The sequence below is a fragment of the Epinephelus lanceolatus genome, chromosome 14 (assembly GCF_041903045.1).
Source record: "Epinephelus lanceolatus isolate andai-2023 chromosome 14, ASM4190304v1, whole genome shotgun sequence".
Classification (NCBI taxonomy): Eukaryota; Metazoa; Chordata; class Actinopteri; order Perciformes; family Serranidae; genus Epinephelus; species Epinephelus lanceolatus.
The window spans coordinates 1,616,730-1,643,455 of record NC_135747.1 but is presented as its reverse complement, the minus strand read 5'-3'; the positions used below and the strand labels follow the sequence as shown (position 1 = coordinate 1,643,455).

At 40.6% G+C, this 26,726-nt stretch overlaps 1 protein-coding gene and 1 long non-coding RNA gene across 7 annotated transcripts in view; both read left to right on the top strand.

The window, feature by feature from the left end:
- The window catches only part of slc37a1 (solute carrier family 37 member 1), a 105,310-nt gene extending 101,994 nt beyond the window's left edge, over positions 1–3,316 (top strand). For all 6 annotated transcript variants that reach the window (XM_078174271.1, XM_078174272.1, XM_033617346.2 and 3 more), the window contains one exon: positions 856–3,316. In XM_078174271.1, coding sequence (XP_078030397.1) covers positions 856–969 — 114 coding nt within the window. In that variant the 3' untranslated portion in view covers positions 970–3,316. The remainder of the gene's footprint in view (positions 1–855) is intronic.
- A 9,603-nt stretch (positions 3,317–12,919) lies between these two features.
- LOC144466843 (uncharacterized) overlaps positions 12,920–26,726 on the top strand; it is a 43,344-nt gene continuing 29,537 nt past the window's right edge. Inside the window, exon 1 of the long non-coding RNA XR_013493246.1 lies at positions 12,920–13,207. This is a non-coding gene — a long non-coding RNA (uncharacterized LOC144466843). The remainder of the gene's footprint in view (positions 13,208–26,726) is intronic.

The window sequence follows — 26,726 nt, the reverse complement described above, 5'->3', positions numbered from 1 at the left end:
GGTTATTTTCAAGTGCCACTAGATGGCGACTCATTCTATCTTTACTACAGGACATTGCTTTTTGTGAACAGTTTCAGTTTGAATTGCATGTCTTTATTGAGATCAATAGATCATCAGTGGAAGATGCAGGAATCATTTTGGATTCAGTGAAAGATAAGATGAATTAGGGACGTCTAAATAAAGTCTATGTACTAGAAACATTATTGTCCTGTCTCAAGCAGTCTCAGTAGGCACATTTTATTTCATTAACCTGAAGTGAAGGCAGATCACAAAAATGTTTTGACAGAAACACAGAATGAAATGCATACATGAAAAAGATTTAATCAATGTTATTGTGGTAGCCATCCCAGTCATTTCCTGGCAAATAAATAAAAGGTGAAGGATTACTCTTCTGATATACTAGCAGCAGAGTTCTTCAACAGAGAATGAAGAAAGCTACGGGACTGGCTGCCATCTAGCCAAGGGTTCGTGTAAAAATGTGGGATTTTATAGCACCTCCACTTTTGGATAGGGTGCTTTGGGAGTAATGGAAAAGGCTGCCTCAGTTACTTTACTATTGAAAAAATATAAAGATCCTTCCTTCTGTGCTCATTAACATCCTTCATTACTGTGGAATGCAGATGTTGAATTATTTTAAAAAACTTTATCAGATGAACCAATGTTCTGAAGCTAGAACACAAAATGTGACAATAATTAATAGTTTGATTTATGTACTTAAAAAAAATTTTAAAAGAAAAAAAAGAACAGCGTTCCTTTGTGGGCAACAAGTTCAGTTCTCATATACCTCATTGCTCTACACTATAAAACTTAATGACACTCAACTCAATGGTGTTAATGTTTGTCTCTGCTTCACAGGTTGAAGGAACACTGAGCACTTTGATTGCACTGCCTCCACGCAGGAGATCACATACACACACATATGCTCACACACCCACACACACAGCAATGAAACCACTTGTCTTAGCCTGAATTGGACTGTGGCTCTGACTGTCCTGGACATGAGATATTTACCACACACACACACACACACACACACACACACACACACACACACACACAGGCACATGTCAACAAAGCAACGTGTGTGTGTGTGTGTGTGTGCATTGCCAGCTACAGTAGTTAAATAGACTGTATTTGCATCCCTGAGGAAGAGCTCAGGCTCAAGTTCTGGCTGGTGGACCAAAAAGACCTGCAGCAGATCTCTGTGTGGAGGATTCAGAAATGCACAAATATTCAACTTCTCTCCTTCTGTTGACCTATGGCAGCCAGGTAGAGCTTGAACACACTACCTGCTTGTCTCCTCAAAGGACTGGCACAGATATGAAACTAGCCTTACTTTGACATGTATAATAGAGCTAGAAGTGACAGCTATTTATTTTGGATAGCAATCTTTGAAAAAGCAACTTCCATGAGACTGTGTCCTTGCGGATCCTGCTGTAGTTGTCCACCTATTTTTAATCCCTTAGCTAACCATAACATCTCTGAGCTAAACAGTCAATTTTATATCTAAATCTAACCATCTCAACTATTATACCTATTTACATATTTTATCTTTGAACCATGTTGTGCTCATTGGTGGTTTGAAAAAACAGCCGAGCCAGTCAGAGCTTTTATAAATATAACTTGTTAGTTAACAAGAAAACGCCACAGTGCACCTTTAAAGGGTCAGTTCACTCAAATTTAAGAGTTCTGCCTCCACTCCAGTACAATGGGGCTGATTTAAATTCTTTTTGTGGTTCAACAGCAATCTTTCCAGACATACTGCCTGTTATTTTAGATAATCCACAGAAGACACTGTCAAGTTTTTATAGGGACTATGTCTGAAAAAGAAAGTAGTTCAACCAAAACTACTAGTGTTGTGCATTATCTAGAATACCAGGAACACTGTTTCTGTATGTTTCTATTGACATTTGTAAATGTCGTATTTTAATGCTTTGAAAAAATCAAATTTTGATTGAATTGGGGTGGAGACAGGACTCTCTGCTTGGACAAATAAAGCCAAACCTGTGTAGATGGATGGATGCCACTAGAGAGTGGTGTAAAATTATAATTGTAATTTATGCCAACTGACCCTTTAACTTGAATAAAAAATAAATTAAAAACAAAACACTGGTATCTTCTTATGTTTACACCAGGCAGCAACCTTTGAGGCTGAAAAATGAAGCAGGTGTGGAAGTGCCAAAAACTGCAGTTTACTGAACGGCCACTTGAGGCCGGCTCCCAAACAGAGTCTATCCCCAAAGATCCCCATGTTAAAATGCCCAGCTTTACAGCAGAAATAAACATTTTTACATCCTGGAAGAAAAAACTGTTTTAGACTCTATAGCTAATTTCATCATTCATGACAACTGTACATGCATGACTAATAACTCACCTGTTCACATTTTAATAAGGCCCAAAGTAACTCATAAATAAGGTCAGGGCAGCTTAAGTGACAGGCTGTCTGCAGATATTGTCCTTCCTCAGCTTCTCATTCAGATGCCAAACTAGGGGCTTCAAAACGGCAGTCCACAGACCAATGGGTGACAGTAGCTACATCCATTATTTACAGTCCATGGTTCACACTATTAAGCTAGTGTTTTGTTTTGTTTTTTTAAATTCTGTTTCGATGTGATATGACAGTCCTAGATGAAATTTTCTCTCTTTACCATTTATATTAATGTTGTCCTTTGGTCAAATAAAGAGTATTTTTTTTAATAAAAAGAAAGAAATGAACTGTCCAGCTGAAAAACTGCTCTCGGTAAACACATGAGTTTGTCAGAGGGGTGCTGGACCTAAATTCTGGGTGAAGCTGTATGTGTAAAAGGAACACAGACCAACAACAACAATAGACAACTCGCCTCTTTTGTGGAAGTTGCTGTTTCACTGTCACCTTTGCCTTACTGAACCAAAGAGATTGCGGGGATCATGTTGTAATTTAAGTAAGAGACTACCTATTTTGAAAGTCATTTAAGTTATTCCTGTTGGTTATGTGGTGGTTTCTTTTTTTTCCTTGAATTTGTTTGTAAAATTATGGCACCAAAGTTGTATTTTTATATCAGAGCTACAGATGATAATGTATGTTTTTCTGTGGATGGGATCTGAGATATTGTGAATGTAAATTTCTTCAAATTAGATTACTTAAGTTTTCAAACCTCATATGGATATATTTTGCAGTGCAATGTTGATAAGTTAGGTTTGTGTTTATGATAGTTGGTCACAGTAAATGAATGTCATCTCACACTTTAAACTTGGAATATCAGGAAATTATTCCAATGTCTGATCTTGTGAGCATAAAAAATCCTATCTTTGAGAATCATAAAAGTCAGACACAAAATACTGTGTTTGTTTTTTTCATGAGATTTATTGAACATTGATAAAGATATACTGTTAATTTAATGGTTGTAACCTATTGGAGTCAAATCCATAAAATACACCTTGTAATGTTATATACCTTTTTATTTTAACTTAAAGGAACAGTTCACCCCAAAATCAAAAATACATATATTTCCTCTTACCTGTAGTGCTGTTTATCAGTCTAGATAGCTTTGGTGTGAGTTGCAGAGTTGGAGATATCAGCCATAGAGATGTCTGTCTTCTCATCTATATAATGGAACTAGATGGGGCTTGTCTTGAGGTACTCAAAGCACCAAAAAAAAATATTTGAAAAACTCAACAGCAATGTCTCTTTTCAGAAATCATGACCTAGTTACTCAAGATAATTCACAGATCATGTTGTAAGCAGTTTTATGTAGGAACTATTTTCTTTTGACCTAACTATATCCACCAACTGTATCACCGTGCAGAAGGAAACATGCATCTACTGCTAGCTTACCTAGCACCAGTTAGCTAGCTAACATTACAGCTCAGCCAAGGAGGATGCCATTAAAGTTACATGTGGCACTGCCACGAGAATGAGCCTCATGTCCATTAGTAGATGCACACTACATTCAATACAGGTAAGAGGAAAAATGTATGTATTTTTCATTTTGGGGTGAACTGCCCCTTTAAACTTCATGATGGTATCATGGAGACATCAATATGCTTTCCATAGAACAAGAAGACATGTAGGGTATTTCTATTATGTGTCAGTGGAAGGCCTAGTATTTGAAACATTGTGTTCCTTGATCGTTTTTTGTCTTTTTGTTGGGCAGTTGATTTTGTGAAGAAAAAAACCATATCCAAATATTTTCTTGCTTCTATGGGAATGAACTTGGTATGAGGATGGTTTACTCCCAAAGCACTGTGGGGGAAAAAAAAAACCTTTCTTCCTTCACTTAACTGTTGCAGGAATGTGTTTTTGATGGCTCTTTGCAGCATAGTACTACAGGTCAGCTAAATTGGTCTAATTCATGGCATGAAGTGGCCTAAAGTCTCAGCTGGAGGTGACAGGTGTCATCCATAATGGTAAGCTCCTGGCAGACAGAAATCCACTTACTGACACAGGCAGACTAGAAATCTCTCTCACACACACACACACACACAAGGATTGGAAAGGGGTAGGTTCCAAGTATATATATCCCTTATTTGAGCCAGAGCTCCACTAATCTCTATAAACAGATATCTGCATCTGTATGAAGAATTAGTAGGCCACGGAAAGAGATTTTGGTTTCAGAAGTGTTCTGTTTCCTGTATGTAGTCCATTTGTGGTTTGAGTAGTACTGACCAATAATGTTTGAATGGCAGGTAAACAGTCTGTGTGGAGAGGCAGCAAAATGCAATCCTAGTACCTACCAGCTATCATCTGATGACGATTTAGCTTTAACCTTTTAATTTTTACAATTAAATTAATTAAATTAAAATTTTTGCAATTTATACAAATTTGGCACAAATTTGGCTCCACTTAAGCTGAACACACACTGGCGGCATAGTGCATCATATGTTGTGCGTCAAGTGCTGCATCCAACACCAATAGGAAGCGTTGCACTGCAGCTCATCAACAGAAGACCACACAGTTACACAAAGTTATTCCTACTTTTCCCTAAAGATCGGTACTTCTTTCACCTCTGCATTAGCTTAAAATGTGTGTACACCCACTAATTAAACTTGACTGAACATCTAAAGCGACAATATCCAGAATAATGGCTTTCCAAGCTATACCTCTTTTGCAATTATCTTTAAAATGACCAGATTGTGGGTCATATAACTTAGGGATATTTCTCAACCTTAATAACAAGTCTGTCCTCAACCATACTTAGACACACATGAGAGACAGCAACAGAGTTCTTGTTATATCCATGGCGAGAAAAGGAGTTGAGCTGCCACGGGAGCCTGTATGTACAAGCAGAGCAGGTCGGACAAAATGCTTTTAATTCAGATGCAGCAAAGATGGAAATAGGACAGTGGTGTAAAGTGTTGCTGGGCAACATGTTCATTAAACGCTGGCGTGCTTCTAGCCACTGCGGGGTTGTACATAGAAAATAATAAGGGCGGCTGTTTTGATGCATGCCGTTCTGCACCAGTGTGTTTTGGCCTTTAGACTTAAAGGGCCACTGTGTAAAATGGGTTGAAAACAGTGACATCAGTGGTCAAATTCTAGATTGCAGGGCTCACTCGCTCACCCCTCCCATCGGGTAAATGACGGTGGCCTCGTAGGGACAAAAAGCCTTACGCACGAGTTTTTCAGGAGTAGGTCTATCTAGCGCCGAGGTGAATATTTATTTAGAAATCTAAACCATGTTACAATATTGTAATGAATCCCTCACAAGCAGGAGACCAGAGGAGCGTTCGGGAAAAAGGCCAGTTTATTTGAGCACTCCAAAAACTCTGGTAACACTCCAGGGGGTAAAAGACTCCGTCCCAAACTCTGACTCTTCTAGTGTAACACACACACTTCATACACACATACTCGTTTACCATACCGAGTGGGGACCCCCTCCCCTCTCTGCTCCACCAACCTCCAGCCCGCACACTGACTGACAGCGTAGCCGGTAAACAGAGCTCAGCTGTTTATTTAGCCTAGCAATATCTCCGGACTATAGTAGCTGCAATGGATGACTTTGAACGCGATTTTGAAGAGTTTCTTGTAGCGGACACAGACCCAGAGCCATACCTGTTTGAGCCGGAGCATACAGATGAGGAACTCCATGTGTTTGATGCTGAGCGGGCGAGAAGAGAGGCTGAATGCACAGAATGGGATTCGGTGCTACTGCTACCATTGTTGGGGAGATATATCATCAGGAGGAAAAGCGCCGCAGAGAGTGCATCACAAGGAGTGAAGTTGCATCTTCTTTTCCTCGCAGATGACGGTTTGGGTTCATTCTCTCCTGTTGCGTGGTAAATGTGGTCCATTCGCAAACTTTATAACTAAAAAAACTTTTCACTACTCTCTATCGACGAACTACTAACACTCTCTGCTGTTTCCTCCTCCTTCTTCCTTCCTTCCGCTGTCTTCGTTGGTTTATTTATACACACAAAACGCGTTCTCTGGCTGGCTGGATTGTCCGCTCGGTCTGCCGTACATACATGGCGGCGCAAGATGGCGACCTCTCTAAAGCAAGGCCCTTGCTATATATATATATATATATATAAAAGCATAATTATAAGGCTACGAAAACCAAACGAATTTTATTTTATAGCGATTATACACTTGTATAAACATATTAATGGGTAGAATATTCAGATTCAGATTCACATTTGACAATAAACCATGCCAAATATTACACACTGGCCCTTTAAGGATGAACTGATTCGATATTGCATATGTCTCATTCTTGTGAAGGTGATATCTCAAATGGCACACACATCCATTAGGACTCAAGGATGAATTGATTAGAATTTGGTAGTCAAAGGCCAAGGTCACCTTGACCTTAAAAACATGATTTTGGCCATAACTCAAAAAAATCATACATTTCATAATGTTCTGCAAAAACACTTTTCTGGCCATTACTCAGCATCATATCTCAGGAAAAGACGGGAAACATTTGATCAGATACTGAATTGGTGACATTAATCTCGAAACTGTGTTGATTGTATAGATCTTCTGTGGTGCCAAGTTCAAGATGTGTGTGAAGCATCCACATTTTAAAATTTGTAGCTTCTTTGCATTCACATCCGTATTTGAAACATTGTCAACTGTCATGACTACATATGAGTCTGGACAGTTATGGACATAAACTGTAACTGCAATTTGCATGGTCTGTGGTAGTGTACAACCATGTTGTTTTGATTCTAGTTTGTTTTAATTTATCTGCATACATATGCAGACATCTGTTTATTCAGATAAGACAAATTGGCTGGCACACCAAAGAGGAAGTCTTGTCCCGGATATCCACTCATTACACCGGATCTCCCGGTATATTGTTCGTTGCCTGTTGTCATCAGACTGATAGCCAATGGGTTCCAAGACTGGGACTTTACTCAGTGCCACAAAATGAAAAATTCACCCCTTGCTTTCACTTTCATCTGTCAAAGGTCTAACGTGAATAGAAATAACAGTTCAAGTTACAGTAGGTGAACAACCAAAGAAGTTTAAAGGAACAGTTTACAATTTGGAAATGCACGTAATTGCTTTCTTGCCAAGAGTTAGATGAGAACTTTACAATTGATTTCAATCTCGTCTGTGCAGTAAAGGTTCAGATTTTGTTCAAGTCTGTCTTCAATCAATACTTAGATGGCATTTATGGTAAATGGTAAATGAACCTGCATTTGTATAGCGGCTTTTTATTTATCTAGTGACCACTCAAAGCGCTTTTTACACTACGAGTCACGTTCACCCATTCACACACACATTCATACACTGGTGGCCGAGGCTACCATACAAGGTGCCACCTGCTACTCAGTTTTAACGCACTCACACACCGATGGAACAGCCATCGGGAGCAATTTGGGGTTCAGTATCAGGGATACAAGGATACTCAAGGATACTTCAACATGCAGCCTGGAGGAGCCCGTGATTGAACTGCTGATCTTTCTATTGGTGGACGACCCGCTCTACCCCTGAGCCACAGCCGCCCCAATTTATGTAAGTTGAATGTATTATTGGTCATTGTAAGTGATTTTTTGTTCATATACTGGCTCTGAAGTAATCCTTTCTTGAAGGACTCCAGTGGAAGAGGGGGTTACAAAACCTACAGTCCTTGATCTGTTCAAAAATGCATGCACAAGTTTAGTTAATATGAAGCTCTAACAATCTGATATAACCATATGAGTATGTGAGTATTGACAGAAAATAATCTGAATCCTTTTACGATGTAGCTAGTATTAGGAGGGAATCATTTTAGCTTAGCATAAAGACTGGTGGCAGGTGGAAACAGCTACAGTAACTTGGCTCATTCCAAGTTTCACAATAAAGGCTTCCAACAATGCTAAAGGTGACTAATTAGCATGTTACTGTATCACTCTGATTTTCTTAATTCATACACCTGCAAGGTATTGAACCAGCTGCTCAGAATACTTTGCTGGAGAACCACAACGTTTTAATATTTTGGTTGATAATGGATTTAAAAACAAGATAAAATGTGTTAAATGAGCTTTACCGGTGTTGATAGGTGTGTTTTTGAACTTCGACCGGTGAGACAGTTGATTTCCCTGCCACCAGACTTTATACCAAGCTAAGATAATAGCTAAGCTGCTCTAGCTCCATACACACAGACATGAGCCTGGCATCTTCCAACTTATTCCAACCTTATTCCAACCAAGCAGCAACCTCCAGGACTGAAAGTTTTTTTCTTTTTTTTTTAAAGATATTTTTTAGGGCATTTTTGCCTTTAATTGATAGGATAGTGAATTGTGAAGGGGGGAGAGAGAAAGGGAGAGACATGCAGCAAAGGGCTACAGGCTGGAGTCGAACCCGGGCCGCTGCAGCAACAGCCTTGTACATGGGGCGCCTGCTCTATCCACTAAGCCACCAACACATCATTGTGTAAAATAAAGACAGATCTGTCCTCTCAGGTTTTACATATGAAGAGCACACTTGCAAAAATGGATAAACATGAATTGACGAACAAACATGTCTTCGACTGATAGTCCCTGGTGTGCACACATAAAAACACGAGTTAGAAGACTAAATACAAGCAGATATCTTTATTTTAAAAGAACTCCTCAGGTGTATTCTATAATCATTAGATAATCTGATGAACTTCAGTCTGTGAAATAATGATGTCCCTCAGTTACAATTCAGGGAATTCCTTTTCACATGCAATCAATCAGTTGATGGGTGGGTATAAAAAGCAGGGATCACAGTGCGTTAGAGGATGTGGTGGATGGGAGAGTCCGGAGGGAGCGAATCTTCAGGGACCAGCAAGACCTGCTGGCCAGATGATGAGTGGCTTTTGGGCCGGTTCTGACTGCCACGTGCAGTGCTGCTGGATTTCTGTGCTGCTTAACACCTTAATATCAGACCACTTCTTGACTTCTGAAACAGTCTTAGGTGGCAGCATTTACAGCATCTGCTGCCAGCTGCCACTCCACTGAATTTTTAGCCTTAGAAATGCCCATATTGATGTCCATGACAGGCGCTCCGAGCAGTTGGGGGGTTCGGTGCCTTGCTCAACGGCACCTCGGCAGTGCCCAGGAGGTGAACTGGCACCTCTCCAGCTACCAGTCCACGCTCCATATTTTGGTCTGGACGGGGACTTGAAGAGGCGACCCTCTGGTTCCCAACCCAAGTCCCTGTGGACTGAGCTACTGCCGCCCTGGTGTAAGGTGTAACAGCTGAATCAGGATATAGGTGTCTTCTCCATCAAGGACAGTTATTTGTTTCAGTGCTGCTGTCACTGCTGTTTGATCTATGTTGATATCAGAATTTTTTGATTTTGCCCTCTAGTGCCATCTCTTTGCTGTACAATGCAAAGGACACATGGAAGTATGAAGGCAGTGATGTTTACAATGTTTTGAGCGTACATATCTATTTTTGTATGTAAAGGGAGTATAAATGAGCCTTTAAGGCCCGAACATACTCGGGCGGAATGTATGCAGAGCGGACTCCGCGGAGGTCCGCCCGGATCAAAAGTGGACGTCCGCAAGCCCTGTACACGCAAAGCTCAGATTTTACGACCGCGCGGACTCTGCTCCGCACACCAATGACTGCTCGGCATGTATTTTTCACATCGATGCACAAGAATTGTGGGTAATGTAGTGTGTTTCACGGACATTTTTACAGGAAACTACAACGCAGAAGTGCGCTCGACTATGGAAGCCCGAATGACTGCGGACATTCCTCGCGGAGTCCGCTCCACTTATAGTACGCCCGAGTATGTTCGGGCCTTAAGACTGCATTATCAAGAGGCACAACGTTCCATATCACACACGCACTCCATATCTTCACATCAACCCAACCCTCTGTCTCCCCTGCACTATGATCCCCTACATACAAGGAACAGTTTACACCCAGTTTATAGACAGATACATCTGGGGGTTCAGTGTGGTACAAACTGTAAGAAGATTTAGCATAAAATTTGGCTGTTGGGAAGTAGTAGAATACATTAGAATATCTTCTGAAAAGGTGTTTTAATAAAAAGACTGATCCCAAAATCTTATAGAATAGACTCCAATATTAACAACATTTTACCCTTAACATGTCACTACAAAATGTTAGAACTTTGCTTTTGACCTTGAAAAACATATGTTCCACTAAATCCATGATGGTATATTTTTAATTTATGATAAAGGATGGGAATTGGGACCAATAAAAACTGTTAAACATTACAGTTGCAATTTCTCCTGGTTCAGGCCGTTTTTGAGCTGGATTGACTTGACTGTTATTTTCTATGATCTGTTTCAAGCAATCAGAAAGAAGGATTCTTCATACTATGGTTGTCTTACATTTACTTGTAGTATAATTGTTACATACAGTACAGGCCAAAAGTTTGGACACACCTTCTCATTCAATGCGTTTTCTTTATTTTCATGACTATTTACATTGTAGATTCTCACTGAAGGCATCAAAACTATGAATGAACACATGTGGAGTTATGTACTTAACAAAAAAAGGTGAAATAACTGAAAACATGTTTTATATTCTAGTTTCTTCAAAATAGCCACCCTTTGCTCTGATTACTGCTTTGCACACTCTTGGCATTCTCTCCATGAGCTTCAAGAGGTAGTCACCTGAAATGGTTTTCCAACAGTTTTGAAGGAGTTCCCAGAGGTGTTTAGCACTTGTTGGCCCCTTTGCCTTCACTCTGCGGTCCAGCTCACCCCAAACCATCTCGATTGGGTTCAGGTCCGGTGACTGTGGAGGCCAGGTCATCTGCCGCAGCACTCCATCACTCTCCTTCTTGGTCAAATAGCCCTTACACAGCCTGGAGGTGTGTTTGGGGTCATTGTCCTGTTGAAAAATAAATGATCGTCCAACTAAACGCAAACCGGATGGGATAGCATGTCGCTGCAGGATGCTGTGGTAGCCATGCTGGTTCAGTGTGCCTTCAATTTTGAATAAATCCCCAACAGTGTCACCAGCAAAACACCCCCACACCATCACACCTCCTCCTCCATGCTTCACAGTGGGAACCAGGCATGTGGAATCCATCCGTTCACCTTTTCTGCGTCTCACAAAGACACGGCGGTTGGAACCAAAGATCTCAAATTTGGACTCATCAGACCAAAGCACAGATTTCCACTGGTCTAATGTCCATTCCTTGTGTTTCTTGGCCCAAACAAATCTCTTCTGCTTGTTGCCTCTCCTTAGCAGTGGTTTCCTAGCAGCTATTTGACCATGAAGGCCTGATTGGCGCAGTCTCCTCTTAACAGTTGTTCTAGAGATGGGTCTGCTGCTAGAACTCTGTGTGGCATTCATCTGGTCTCTGATCTGAGCTGCTGTTAACTTGCCATTTCTGAGGCTGGTGACTCGGATGAACTTATCCTCAGAAGCAGAGGTGACTCTTGGTCTTCCTTTCCTGGGTCGGTCCTCATGTGTGCCAGTTTCGTTGTAGCGCTTGATGGTTTTTGCGACTCCACTTGGGGACACATTTAAAGTTTTTGCAATTTTCCGGACTGACTGACCTTCATTTCTTCTTCAAGTAATGATGGCCACTCGTTTTTCTTTAGTTAGCTGATTGGTTCTTGCCATAATATGAATTTTAACAGTTGTCCAATAGGGCTGTCGGCTGTGTATTAACCTGACTTCTGCACAACACAACTGATGGTCCCAACCCCATTGATAAAGCACGAAATTCCACTAATTAACCCTGATAAGGCACACCTGTGAAGTGGAAACCATTTCAGGTGACTACCTCTTGAAGCTCATGGAGAGAATGCCAAGAGTGTGCAAAGCAGTAATCAGAGCAAAGGGTGGCTATTTTGAAGAAACTAGAATATAAAACATGTTTTCAGTTATTTCACCTTTTTTTGTTAAGTACATAACTCCACATGTGTTCATTCATAGTTTTGATGCCTTCAGTGAGAATCTACAATGTAAATAGTCATGAAAATAAAGAAAACGCATTGAATGAGAAGGTGTGTCCAAACTTTTGGCCTGTACTGTATATCAAAACCACATTGTTTTCTTCAAAGTGAACATAAATCAGAGGGACTTAATCCATGATGTGCTTTAAAGCCAGGCAACTCAGCATGAGGGTGCTGAGTGACATCACTGAAACTGTCTCTGGTTGGTGCAAAAATGGACATGTTACAACCGTTCTCCTCCAGGTACTGCCCAAAATAACAAAGTAGTGTGTGTGTGTGTGTGTGTGTCTGTGTGTGTGTGTGTGTGTTTGAGAGAAAGAGAGAGCAAGAGAGAAAAAGAATAGGCTATGGTATGTTAGTATATTTAATGTATCAATCTTAATGTGTTAATGTTCACATTCTACTGTTACACTGTGTACTGTCCACATATTTAAACTGTATCTGGGTACTTCGGTAACATTGTTCTCCAAACTTTCATGCCTTTTGAACTGAACATTGTATTGAGTATGAGAGCGTGCCTGTGACTGAGCGCGCGCAGACCCAGGAGGTCTGTTTGTGGTGGGGAGGCGGGGACGCGTGAGGGCCGGCTGTATGAGATGCAGTGGATAGCGAGGTGACAGAGCAATAGAGCCGAGGGAGTTAATGAAAACGAGAGAGTTTGTATCGGTGTTTTTGACAGACAGACAGACACGCAGGCGGGATGTTGTCGGATCGCTGATTTCACTGTCACCATCCTTTGGTCCGTAAAGCAGCGGTGGGAGTAGGACCGGAGCAGGAACTGCACAGCGACTCATCGACGCCGTGGAGAGGGGAGGGAACCACGGGCTCCGCTTCGTCCTCCTACGGGGTCATTTACCTTGACGTCGACGGCAGGATTCAGAAGGTAGCCTACATATAGCTCACTGTATAGCATTAAGTGTATTAGTAAGAAGGGAGGGGTTACTATCAAGAAGATAAGAAAAGTCACAATATCAAGCATTAAAACGTAACCTTTTCAAAATGCCCATTTTCGGAATAAAAGTTACTATAAAGACATTTTTTAAAAGCTATGTAAAATGGTAAATAATTGTTCAAATAATGTGTTATTAAGTATTTCAACTGGTTCATGTATGTATTTTCTGTAGGCTATTTAGTAATTCTTTATGTCATTAAGATTATGATTTGATAATTAATTCTTAATTAATTTAATATTGCCCATTGCGGAGTTCTGCAATACTTTTCTAGAGACAACAGAGGAGTTGAAAAACAACAACAAAAAAACACGTAGGCTATCCATACTTGTATACAGCAGTACTTAGGAACTATCCGTAGTGCAAAAAGGGGGAGGCATGTCAGATATTTTTTTTTATTTTATAATTGATTTTTAAAAATCACAAAAATTACACCATTTATCATAGCCAGAAACTGTAAGACCAGTCACTGGACACTTCACTCTACATCATTCATGTTACATCTCATTTAAACTTTTGAAAAAAAATAAACTGTTTGCATGAACTAACCAGCATGCACCACAAAAGTGAAAAAAATTCAACTTAACTTTGAAACATCAGAGGGTAATTCTTAAAAATGTAATACCTCATTTATGGCGGAGGGATGGTTATGAATTTTCTTCCAGTCTCTCAAGGAAGCTCAAGAAAGAAAAAAAACACCCCCCTCCTCTGATTAATAAAGACCAGTCCCTTACAATGATATTACACAAGTGCAGTAGCCTAGGTAAAATGACTTTAAAATATTGTGATGTGGGTAAAACATTGAAAATCATACTGCAAATATCTACAGTAATATCTGTACAGATTTTTTTTTTTTTTTTTTTTTTAAAAAAGGAGAATAATGCCACCTTAAATCTAATATTGAGGACCACCACCATTGAATGTTACTGTGATGTGTTAGGGGATTATTAAATGTCATTTAACATCATAAAATTGCTATAAATTCAGTGTGCACAGTGGATGCCCTGCAAGGCCATATATATGGATTATATAAAAATATATATAAAAATTGGATGTAGTGAGTTTTATTTTGTTAGCAGTAGTTTGATCTTTTCTGGACTACCTAGGTGATCGAGTGACCATCCCAGGGAGCATTAGGTCTGCTGCATTGTATGCTGTGGATAATTTACAATACTCGTACTCGTACTCGTACTCGTCGTCCTCCGCTTATCTGGGTCCAGGTCGCGGGGGCAGCAGCCTCAGCAAAGAAGCCCAGACAGTCCTCTCCCCAGCCACTTCTGTCAGCTCTTCCGCGGGAACCCCGAGGCGTTCCCAGGCCAGCCGGGCGATGTAATCCCTCCAGCGTGTCCTGGGGCGGCCCCGAGGTCTCCTCCCGGTTGGACATGCCCGAAACACCTCCCAAGGGAGGCGTCCAGAAGGCATCCTTACCAGATGCCCGAACCACCTCAACTGGCTCCTCTCAATGTGGAGGAGCAGCGGCTCTACTCCGAGTCCCTCCCGGATGTCCGAGCTCCTCACCCTATCCCTAAGGCTGAGCCCAGCCACCCTGCGGAGGAAACTCATTTCGGCCGCTTGTACTCGTGATCTCATTCTTTCGGTCACTACCCAGAGCCCGTGACCATAGGTGAGGGTTGGAACGTAGATCGACTGGTAAATTGAGAGCTTCGCTTTTTGGCTAAGCTCCCTCTTCACCACAACGGACCAGTTAAGCGCCTGCATCACTGCTGACGCCGCCCCAATCCGCCTGTCAATCTCCCGCTCCATCCTACCCTCAGTCGTGAACAAGATCCCGAGATACTTAAACTTCTCCACCTGAGGAAGGACTGTTACTGTTAATTAAGGACCTCCCCCCCCGCCCACTACAGGTCGGGGGGGAGGTCCTTAATTAACAGTAAAATGAGTAAATTATACACAAACACTGCAATGGCCTTTAGTCTAAATGTCATGTGAAATGGTAAATGGACTTGCATTTGTACTATGATTTCCCTTATTTTTTCAAAACTTTTTATGGCTATACTGAAATTTTTAACAACAATTGCTACAGAATACTATGACATTTTTAATGAAAAAAAGGCATACTATTATATGACTGTTTTAATGGTAAATGGACCTTCATTTGTATAGCACCTTTCTTATCATCCAACCATTCATAGCGCTTTTTACACTACGAGTCCAGTGCTTAATTTGTAAAATTAGGAGTAGGGGAACGCTTTGGGCCTCTGAGAGAGCAGTGTTCCCCCACTCCCAAAAGTGGGGGAACACTTTTTAAGCGGCACCTGAGCCGCCTCACTGCGCAACTCCGAATGGAATGGTTGTGACATCTAGTGTTCCCACAGTATGATACCAGTGAAAGTATCACGGTTCTGAGTAGTATCATGATGCCACAGCAAAAATGAGGCAGATGTGCCTTTTGTCATTTATAAAAAGATAAATCACTTTTCTATAATACATCAATGATATTTCAATGGAATAAATTACTTATTGACTTATTCATACTTCCAAAACAGCATCAATAAGTGATTAACATGGGGGTGTTGAAATAAAATAAATAAATAAAATAAAAATCAACCAGCCACCCTCCTCCCCTGACAAGTAAAGAACAGTCCCTTCATAAGTAAAGAACAGTCCCTAAAGTGCGGTGAGGTTTGTGGACCGTTACCTGCCACAAAGACAGAAATGTGAACAGCTTGTTTCTCCTCTGACACGACACATACCTGTGTGCCACCACGGCTCGATTGTCCAGGTACTACTGGGCAGTCATGACGCCAACGAAAGAGGAAATTAGGCTATTGGACCTGGAGTCGGACTTCTCTGTCGCCGGTAAGCCGTTATCTTGCACCGCGGAGCCACCGTAAGCTATTTGACCACCATATTCCTGTCTGTGACCCCCGTTCAACCCACAACCGGCAGGATTCGCCTTTTGTTTCTGCTGCTGGTTGAAATCTGTACTTGCACAGCGTGCTGAATGATTTATTTTGCTCGCACAAAACTATTTTTAGTTGCAAATACGAGTAAAATGCTCGCACGTAGAGTTCTGTGGAAAATAAATCACTGCCGACAAGTAAAAAGAAATAAATAATAACTTTCACTGCTCAAAGATACTCACATGTCTGGAAAAGAAACCACTGCAGCAGCATATTGAGTGCCAGGTGGCCAGCGCGCGCCATTATTGAACGGTGCATGGACACTCACCCTCTTGCAATTGGACTTTGAACTTATCCCACAGTCGTGGTACGTGAGGCACCGTAGTACTACGGTACTCCACCCTGCAACACTAGTGACATCAGCCAATACTGTATGTAGTTTTTAGATGTGAAAAGTTCTAGACCCATGCAAATTAGTTCCGGAACGCACCAGGGCCTTTTCTGAAAAGATCCTGGTATGCGTTCCAGTACGTTCCGGCTCAAATTAAGCACTGTACGAGTCACATTCACCCATTCAACTTTTCATGGTATGGTATACTGAAAATTTTTTAACAACAATTGCTACAAAATACTATGACATTTTTAATGAAAAAAAGGCATACTATTATATGACTGTTTTCATGGTAAATGGACCTTCATTTGTATAGCACCTTTCTAATCATCCAACCACTCATAGCGCTTTTTACACCACGAGTCACATTCACCCATTCACACACTGGTGGCCGAGGCTATTTAACACACTCACACACACCGATGGAAGCATCATCGGGAGCAATTTTGGATTTAGTATCTTGCTCAAGGATGCTTCGACATGCAGACTGGAGGAGCCGGGGATCGAACCGTTGGTCTTCTGATTGGTGGATGACCCGCTCTACCTCTGATCCACAGCCGCCCCACGTCTGCTGATTGCAGTAGATGTAATCATACAGAGCACTTTATTAGTTAAAAATAATGCGCATAAGAGAGACCATAGTTATGATGATGTGTATGAATCATCACCATTCACTGTAACCTTACAATTATTGTGTGTGTCTGTGTGTCTGTGTATGTGTGTGTCTGTGTGTGTGTGCGTGCTTGCTTGCATGCGTGTGTGTGTGTGTGTGTGTCAGATGCATAGAGAAATAGATTGCTGAGTGCGTGTGAATTGGTGACTATTTACAGTCCACACAGGCAGAGTAACAGGTTCTGATTTCTAAATACACTCAGTCACACAACTTATTCATCCAACAAAATACACAAGAATCACAGAGTGAAGCTTTAACCTACCAACATGACAGCTATTGTTTTTCACACCTCAGAGCCTTCCCTTAGTGTTGGATGTCATCGGTTTTATATTAAATCTTGCAAATATTGAAGGGAACTCACAAATGTTTTCGCAAGTCTGCTGCAATGAAACCAAATTCATTAAAACTATAGCTGTGTCAGTTACTGATGACTTATCTCACTGTTGTTTTAGAGTACTACACTAGTACATGACAATGTATCTGAACTAAACTGAACTAAATCAAAAGTTCTGTCTTATGTTAAATAAAGACCAAAAAAAGGAAGAAAATCAAGACTAAAATTAAAGCTGCAAGCAGCAATGAACGGGACCTCGGGCTCTCGCTTTCGGCCTCCAGCTCACATAGACATTGCAAATTATTAGTAAGAGTCAAAATGTCGATAAAACAAGCAATGTCAAGAGAACGCAAGGTCATTTTTTACAGTACATTACAATATGTATTTAATTTTCAACCGATGTATTAACTAAAATGTAACTGTGACATGTCAACTATGGAAACAAAATGTCTTGTCCAAAACATCCACATTGAAATGAAATACACTGTCATGATTAAGTAATTATATAATGTTAACAGCAACATGGTGTCTGTCATACTGTTAAGAATTGAAGTGTTCCCCATGTACTGTAAAAAACAAAGGTCTGTGGTGACAGTACTCTTGCTTTGTTGTGTAACACATTGTGATGTAAGTACATGAATATATAAATACATAATATACATTTAATATATATATATATATATGAATATTAACAAGGACAAAACATGAATTATAAAGGAGAGTAAATCATCGATTTTTACAAAGACTAAAGTGGTGATTAAACAACGGAGCTTGTAATTTTGGAGTGTAACATTTCTTCAAAGATGTGTATACTTTCCTGATGTAACAGCAGGCAGACACTAGTTGATTTCAGTGGAGAAACTGAGCAGGACTACATTATTTGATTGTGTAATGCTGCAGCACAGTTTTAGCTACATATCTGATTCAGATTCTAAATGAGGCAAAAGAGTTTGACCTGGAAATCTTGTATTTACATGTTTTTGCTATCAGGCATTTATTTAGGAAAAATGTAGGAATGAGACACATGAGCTGGTCAGTTTGGTCAATGTTATCCTGTCAGGTGTGTGTGACCACACACACACACAGGCCTGTGTCTGTCAGAGTGAAGCCATTGTTATGCTAATTAATGACTGCATGCAGTTGAGTGAGAGGAAGAGGGAGAGGGCAAGAAGATGGCTTTCAAATTTCTCAAACTAGTCCTTTCTGCTCCCAAACCATGGGTCCGATCATCAATCTGAAGATATCACCAGAGAGATACACACACGCAGACATATAAAGCTTTCATGTTTGTGGAGTCAAAAAAGCGATCTTAGTCGCAAGTTTACAATGTCCAGCTCACAGCTGACACATTTGCTCATGTTACTTTCAGAGGCACTAGCTCATTTCCTGTTGGATTTAGGTCAGTGGTGTCAATGAGTGATTTGTAGGTCTCGAGGAGACAAAGAAGCCAGTTTTGTTTGATCTTCCTACGTCATTCCTACAGGGCGCAACAGCCATTTTAGTGTGTCTAGCTGGTGCAAAAATTGTCAAAAGGTTTTGTGACATGTCACCTTAAAGAGGGCATAAAATCCAAACCATTCGAGTAATGACAAAGTCCTTCACAGGTAATGTTCACCAGGGGTAGAGCTGTAATGTATGCAAGTTTGAAACCGCTAGGATAAACGGTGTAGGAGCAAATATTTTTTGAGAGACAGAATTTGTGAAAAACATCATCTTACATTGAAAGGGCAATAGCGCACTTCCTGTTGGATTTAGGTCAGGGGTTGCAGCGCGAGATTTGTAGGTCTTGATGACACGAACAAGCTAGTTTTGGTTTGGTTTTTCTAAGTGATTCCTACCGGTCGCAGCAGGCATTTTAATGTGTCTAGGTGGCGCGAAAATCGTCAGGAGGTTTTGTAAGACATCACATAGAAGACGCCATTAAATCCAAACCATTCCAGTAATGAAAAAGTTATACAGAATATTTGATAAGGACACGTTGATCAACAATGTGTGCAGGTTTGAAGCCAATACGATAAACGCTGTAGGAGGATTTGATTTTTTAAAGAATTCTTAAAAAGAGCATTTTTGAAGCGAAATCTTACTTTGAAAGGGAAATAGCTCACTTCCTGTTGGGTTTAGGTCATGGGTGTCAGCACGTGATTTGTAGGTCTTAATGAGAGGAACAAGACAGTTTTGGTTTGATCTTTCTAGGTCATTCCTACAAGCCACAGCGGCCATTTTAGTGTGCCTAGACTGCTAGGTGGTGCTAGAGTGGCCATTTTGGCACTTTTCAGATTATTTTTTTCATTTCCTAAAATTTGTCGCCAGTCCTGACATGCGTGCCAATTTTGGTGAGTTTTGGAGCATGTTTAGGGGGTCAAATTCCAGTTTAAAGAGGCAGCGGGAGAAAGAAAGAAAGAAAGAATTAAAGCTGCGAGCAGCGTTGTTGGGACCTCGGCTTCACGCTTTTTTGGCTTCCAGCTCATGTAGAGATTTAGAATTATTTGTGAGAGGCAAAATGTTGATAAAACAAGCTATGCCAATACAACGCAAGGTCATTTTTGGCAATGAACCCATGACTTGGGAGTAGAACTTTGATGGCTTCTGAAAACCAAACTACTGATGAAGACATCAATCAATCAATCAATATCACAAATCACAATTTGCCTCACAGGGCTTACCAGCATACAACATCCCTCTGTCCTCAGGACACAATGACACAGAAGGGGAGACAGAGAGAGATGCAGGACAGACGATAATGACAGTAGCTTACAACAACATTAATGAAAGTAATTATATTATAATTATAATTCTGAGAGACAGAGAGAGAGAGAGAGAGAGAGAGAGAGAGAGGGGGGACAGGGAGTGGAGTGTGTGTGTGTGTGTGTGTGTGTGTGTGTGTGTGTAATTGTGTCGCTAAAAATTGCAAATTATGAGCTGCAGGTTGCTCTAAGGTTACATTATTTTTTTCTCCATGTCTCTCTCTCTCTCTCTCTCTCTCTCTCTCCCCCTGTCTTTCTCTCTCATACATACACCCACAATGAATATTTGGTATGTATACTCTGAGTAGGAGTTCAAAATAGAAAAAAATATTAATATTTTTATGGTTGTTTTTCACCAAAGACAAAAAAAGTCCTGAAGGGGAACAGTGTCTGTTTTTATTGAAAAATTGAAACTGCCCCAAAAAATGATAATGCATCAAAATTGGTGTTGTTATTTATCATTCACATATCACAGACTGTGATAAATAAAATAAAAAAAAATCCATTCAACATTTATTATATAGGTAATCTTAATTCATGTTTTTTTTTCATTAAAGTAACTGACTTCATGTAAATAAAATGGCAAATAAATTGTGAAAATCCTCACAAGGAATGAATATTTGATATGCATAATCTCAGTAGAAGTTGGTTAAAAGTTTTAAGCAAAAAACAATGTAGAGAAATATATTAACATTTAATATTTTTATGGTTGTTCACACCATCCTGAAGGGGACAGGTGTGATTTTTTTATAAGGGGGCCCGCAGGGTTAAAAAATACAGGGTTCTTATGAAGGTGGTGTGAGCGTATATTTTAAAAGTTGTAGACATAAGCCATGTGACCTAATGAAACTTTGCCATGTGTGATGATCAAACAACACATCCATATTCATTTGAAATCATGTGACTTATAGTGAAAGCTTGAGTGATGTGTACTGGCTGCTGTGAGGATTTAAGTGCAGCAAGTAGACACAAATATATACTAGTTAATGTCAGTGGAGAAACTGAGCAGGACTACATGTATTCCAATTCTTAATGAGGTAGAAGAGTTTCACCAGGACATCTTGTATTTACAGGTTTTTGGGATCAGGCATTTCTTTCAAAGTTTTAGGAATGAGCACCATGAGCTCGACAGTTTGGTAAATGTTATACTGTCGTGTGTGTGACCACACACATACACACACACACACACACACACACACACACACTTCACTCTGACACACAGACTGTCAGAGTACTTACGAAGCCATCAAAATAAGAACTTTGATGGCTTCTGAAAACCAAACTACTGACGAGGACATCAATCAATCAATCAATCAATCAATCAATCAATCAGTATCACAAATCACAATTTGCGTCACAGGGCTTTACAGCATACAACATCCCTCTGTCCTCAGGACCCAATGAGACAGAAGGGGAGACAGAGAGAGATGCAGTACAGACAATAATGACAGTAGCTTACAACAACATTAATGAAAGTAATAATATTATAATTATAATTCTGGCTATTGTGGTACAATATGTTGAATTAATATCTGGTGAGTTGACTAATGACTAATGATAACAGAATCAGCAGGAGGCATTTGACACCACAGCAGCAACATAACCTTACACGTCACACTGTCCAGGCACCGCTGTGATAGAAGTGAACCTGCGAGACAGTGGAGCACAAAGGCTCTGGAGAAGAGGCCGAGTTACTGACATGCAGTACGGCCGAGTTAGTGACATGCAGTAAGAGGACACATGTGAGAGAGAGAGAGAGAGAGAGAGAGAGAGAGAGAATATTAACAGTAGAAGTATTTCCATTTTCTCCTGCTTCCCCAGTAGAGCAAACACACACTAAATAATAAGCAATAAAATTACCTGTATTTTTCTCCTACTTTTCCATTATTGAGGTTTGCAAGCCATTGTTGCAAAGAAAATAAAATAAATGCTATGTTAGTGTTGATATGGATGTGTGGGTTAGGGTTAGGGGTTAGGCAAAAGAGTTTGACCTGGAGATCTTGTACTTGCAAGTTTTTGGTATCAGGCGTTTATTTCAAAAGTTTTAGGAATGAGCCATGTGAGCTGGACAGTTTGGTAAATGTTATACTGTCACGTGTGTGTGACCACACAAACACACACACACACACACACACACACACACACAGTCAGACACAAATATATACTAGGCTGAGGCTTAATGAGTCCTTAATTGGGTGAAATCCATGTTTTGTTTTCAATGTAACACTGCAAAAAAGTAAAAATGCATAAAAACTGATATTCCTCAGAAACATTGCCTGAGCTCAGACAGTTGTAATCATTTCAAAAATTCCCTCTCTAACTACAGAATATTTAATTTTTGGCCTGTGTTTTTGTATAAAAATGAGTGGTGCGTCACATAATCCGGCCTGTAAAGGGTTAATTAACAAACTTTATTTTTTTTAATTTAACAGTCATGTTGAGAGATAAGTGAAATAACATAACCAAAAAAAAAAATCTCTGAATATAAAACCATTACAAAGTTATGACTTCAACCATCACAAGGACTTAATGTGTCCTTACTGGGTGAGAGCTATAAATGTAATTACACAATGAAAAAAACAACTTTTATTTATTTTTTTTATTTCAACATTAACAGATGAAGGCAAAACTTCCCCAAAGCATTCTGCTAAACCATGATTGCAGCCAAAATGCTGCTCAATAGAGGAACAAGCGAGGACTCATTGAGTCCTTGCTGGGTGTAAGGGTTAATGGAAATACTTTTAAGGTCATTTTTAAAATACTTTAAAACCTCTTGACCTGTTGAAAGCTTGAGTGTACAACAAATGAATGCAATCATTGTCAAGCTCAATTTTAAAAATGTAAAAGGTTCTTATGAAGGTGGTATGAGCTTATATTTTGAACGTTGTAGACATAACCCATGTGACCTGGTGAAACTTTGACATGTGATGATCAAACAACACATCCATATTCATTTGAAATCATGTGGTGCTGCAGCACAGTTGTAGCTACAGATTTGATTCCAATTCTTAATGAGACAAAAGAGTTACACCAGGAAATCTTGTATTTACAAGTTTTTGCCATCAGGCATTTATTTAGGAAAATGTAGGAATGAGACACATGAGCTGGTCAATTTGGTCAATGTTATACTGTCACACACACACACACACACACACACACACACACACACGCTTGTGCCTGTCAAAGTGAAGCTTTTGTTATGCTAATTAAGGACTGCATGTGGCTGACAGGCAGACAGAGTGAGAGCAGAATGGGTTGAAAATGTCTCGAACTAGTCCTTCCAGTTCCCAAACCGTGGGTCCGATCTTCAATCTGAAGGCATCACAAGATAGATAAACTTGTTCTGAACGCAGACGTATAAAGCTTTTATGTCCATGGACTCAAAAATGTGACCTTAGTCACAAGTTTACAATGTGTTGGCCCTCATCTTTTCTTACAGAGATCATCATGAGGAGTTGTGTCCTGCACATTAGAACGCTTCTCAAATCCAAACCGTTCCAGTAATGACAAAGTCCTTCACAAGTAATGTTCACCATGGGTAGAGCTGTCATGTGTGCAAGTTTGAAACTGATAGGATAAACGGTGTAGGAGCAAATATTTTTTGAGAGACAGAATTTGTGAAAAACGTGATCTTACATTGAAAGGGCAATAGCGCACTTCCTGTTGGACTTAGGTCAGTAGTTACAGTGCGTGATTTGTAGGTCTTGATGAGACGAACAAGACAGTGTTGGTTTGGTCTTTCTATGGGATTCCTACAGGTTGCACCGGGCATTTTAGTGTATCTAGGTGGCACAAAAAATCGTCAGGAGGTTTTGTAAGACATCACCTGGAAGACGCCATAAAATCCAAACCATTCAAGTAGTGTAAAAGTTATACAGAATATTTGATAAGGACGAGTTGATCTGTCATGTGTGTGGGTTTGAAGCCGATACGATAAACGGTGTAGGAGGAGTTGATTTTTTAAGAAATTTTTAAAAAGAGCATTTTTGAGGTGAAATCTTACATTGAAAGGGAAATAGCTCACTTCCTGTTGGGTTCAGGTCAGAGGTGTCAGTGCATGATTTGTAGGTCTCGATGAGACGAACAAGCCAGTTTTGGTTTGGACTTCCGGTGGAGCGACTGAAGCGGATGGCCGCATAAATAATCCCTCCCGGTCGGTCGGAGTTTATTCCCCAATTTAAATACAAATACTCTCCAAGCTTTGCTCTAATTAATGATGGAGGGGGAAAAACACAAGAAGGGCAAGGGTAAACAACCCGGGAAAGCGGAGAAGGGCGACAAATTGGCGACAGAGGGGACCATAGCAGAGGAACACGGAGACGGTAATGGCGGACGAGGACAACACACTGAGCTAGCAGCAGTGGATATGGAAGCTAGCATCGCCACCATCCGCGCAGACATAAAGACTATGGTCACGGAGATGAAGTCTGAGCTGGGTAATTTTTGAGACAGCATCAGAGAAGATTTGAAAAGGGAACTGGCCGACATAAGGGAGGAAATTCAACATAAGCTAGGTGAAGTAGCAACCGACCTTAAAGCTACAACCGAAAGAGTGTGCGAAGCTGAAGGCCATATAGCCGACATCAAGGAGTGGACCGTGGATTTAAGTGAGGCGCTGAGTCAGTCACTACAAGCCCAGGATAGTTTGCAGATGAAGCTAACAGATCTGGAAGCACGTTCGAGGCGTAATAACATACGCATTTATGGCATCTCAGAGAGAGCTGAGGAAAACAACATCCAGCAATTTATTGACAATATGATCAAAAAAGAGCTGCAGCCCCTCGCCGAAGTTGAACTTGGAATACAACGGTGTCACAGAGCACTCGGCCCTAAACCCCCAAAAGAGGCACAGCCAAGGTCAGTGGTTGTATACTTTCAGGAGTTTAAAACCAAAGAACTGGTGTTGCACTCTGCATGGAAGAAGAGGGAGATCTACTATGGCGACAGGAGGATTTATTTCGACCATGACTACCCTGCAGAAACGTTGGCAAAAAGAAAGGCGTATGCACAGATTAGGAGACTTTTGCGGGAAAAAGGAATACGGTTTCAGACACCACCGCCAGCCAAGCTACAAGTTTTCTTCGACAGCGGACCGGTAACGTACAGGAGTGCAGCGGAGGCGGCGGAGGATTTGAAGAGGGGCTTCCCGCTTGAACGTGAGAGCACTGATCAATCCGGGATTCCGGAGAAAATACGGAAAAACACCTGGCAGCGTCCAGCGAAGGCAGCCAGCACCCAGTCCCACCAGGAGTGGATTAAGCAAAGGCTGCGAGGTTTTCAGCGGCCGTGATAGACACAGTGACAACGTAAATGGGAGGTAACAGACTGTGTAACGATCTTGCATTATAAGAGCAGAGACTCGACTGAGAGCTACAGTCCAGTTAAAAACGTTAGTGATATGGGGCCGGGGGATGGAGGTGTACTGTATAGTGTCTGGGAGTAAAAACTGTATGTCACCTGCTGTTTTGTTGTTTTCTTGTAGCTGACTCCCCCCCTCTCCACTAAGACTGAGCACCTTTTGTTTCTGTTTTCTCTCCATTTCTCATTTTCATTTAATACACAACTACCAGCTCCTAATTTCATGTGGTGCCAAACTTTAAATTTATTACTGTGTGTGTTCGCCCTTAGCCCATAGTGAATATAGTTGACCGACAATTATGGGAAAGAGATCAGATCTTGACGAACTTAGTGCACAAATACACCCTTGGAGCAGGGATATTATAGGTTGCACTGAAGGGGGGCTCTGGTGGTTCACTAGACTACTCCCTCCACTTTAAGAAGTGTTGTACTACTTCAAAATGGAAGTCTACTTGAGTTTTTTAATGTGTTGGTTTATTTTATCTTGTAATGTTTCGAGTTTGTTTTATAGTTCAAAAACAGTTCAGGTTTGGTCACCGCTAACATGTCCTTCACCTACCTGTGTTAACTGTGGGATTAAATGCAATGTCAGGAATATAGGGTAGTTACCCTTAATGTAAATGGCTTACACAATCCAATTAAAAGGGGCAAGGTTATTGCAAAGATGAAAAGAGAGAAACCGCATGTAGTATTCTGGCAGGAGACCCATCTCAACCGAATTGAACATGAAAAGTTAAAAAAATATGGTTTTAGAAATACATTTTACTCATGTTGTAAGAAAGGGAGAAGAAGAGGGGTAGCAATACTGATTCCAAATAGAGTGAATTTTCGAGTGGTTGCTGAATTCTGTGATAAAGAGGGTCGGTATGTATTTGTTAAGGGGTTCCTTGAACAGAAATAAGTTACACTAGTTAATGTGTATTTACCACCTGGCCAGGATAATTCCTGTATAAGAGAAATTTTTGATTTGATTGCCTCTGAAGCCACTGGAGTTTTAATATGTGGAGGAGACTGGAATATCCAGCTACAATGTAAGCTAGACTCCTCTAACACATTAAAGAGACCTGCTCCCAACACTAGAGTAATGA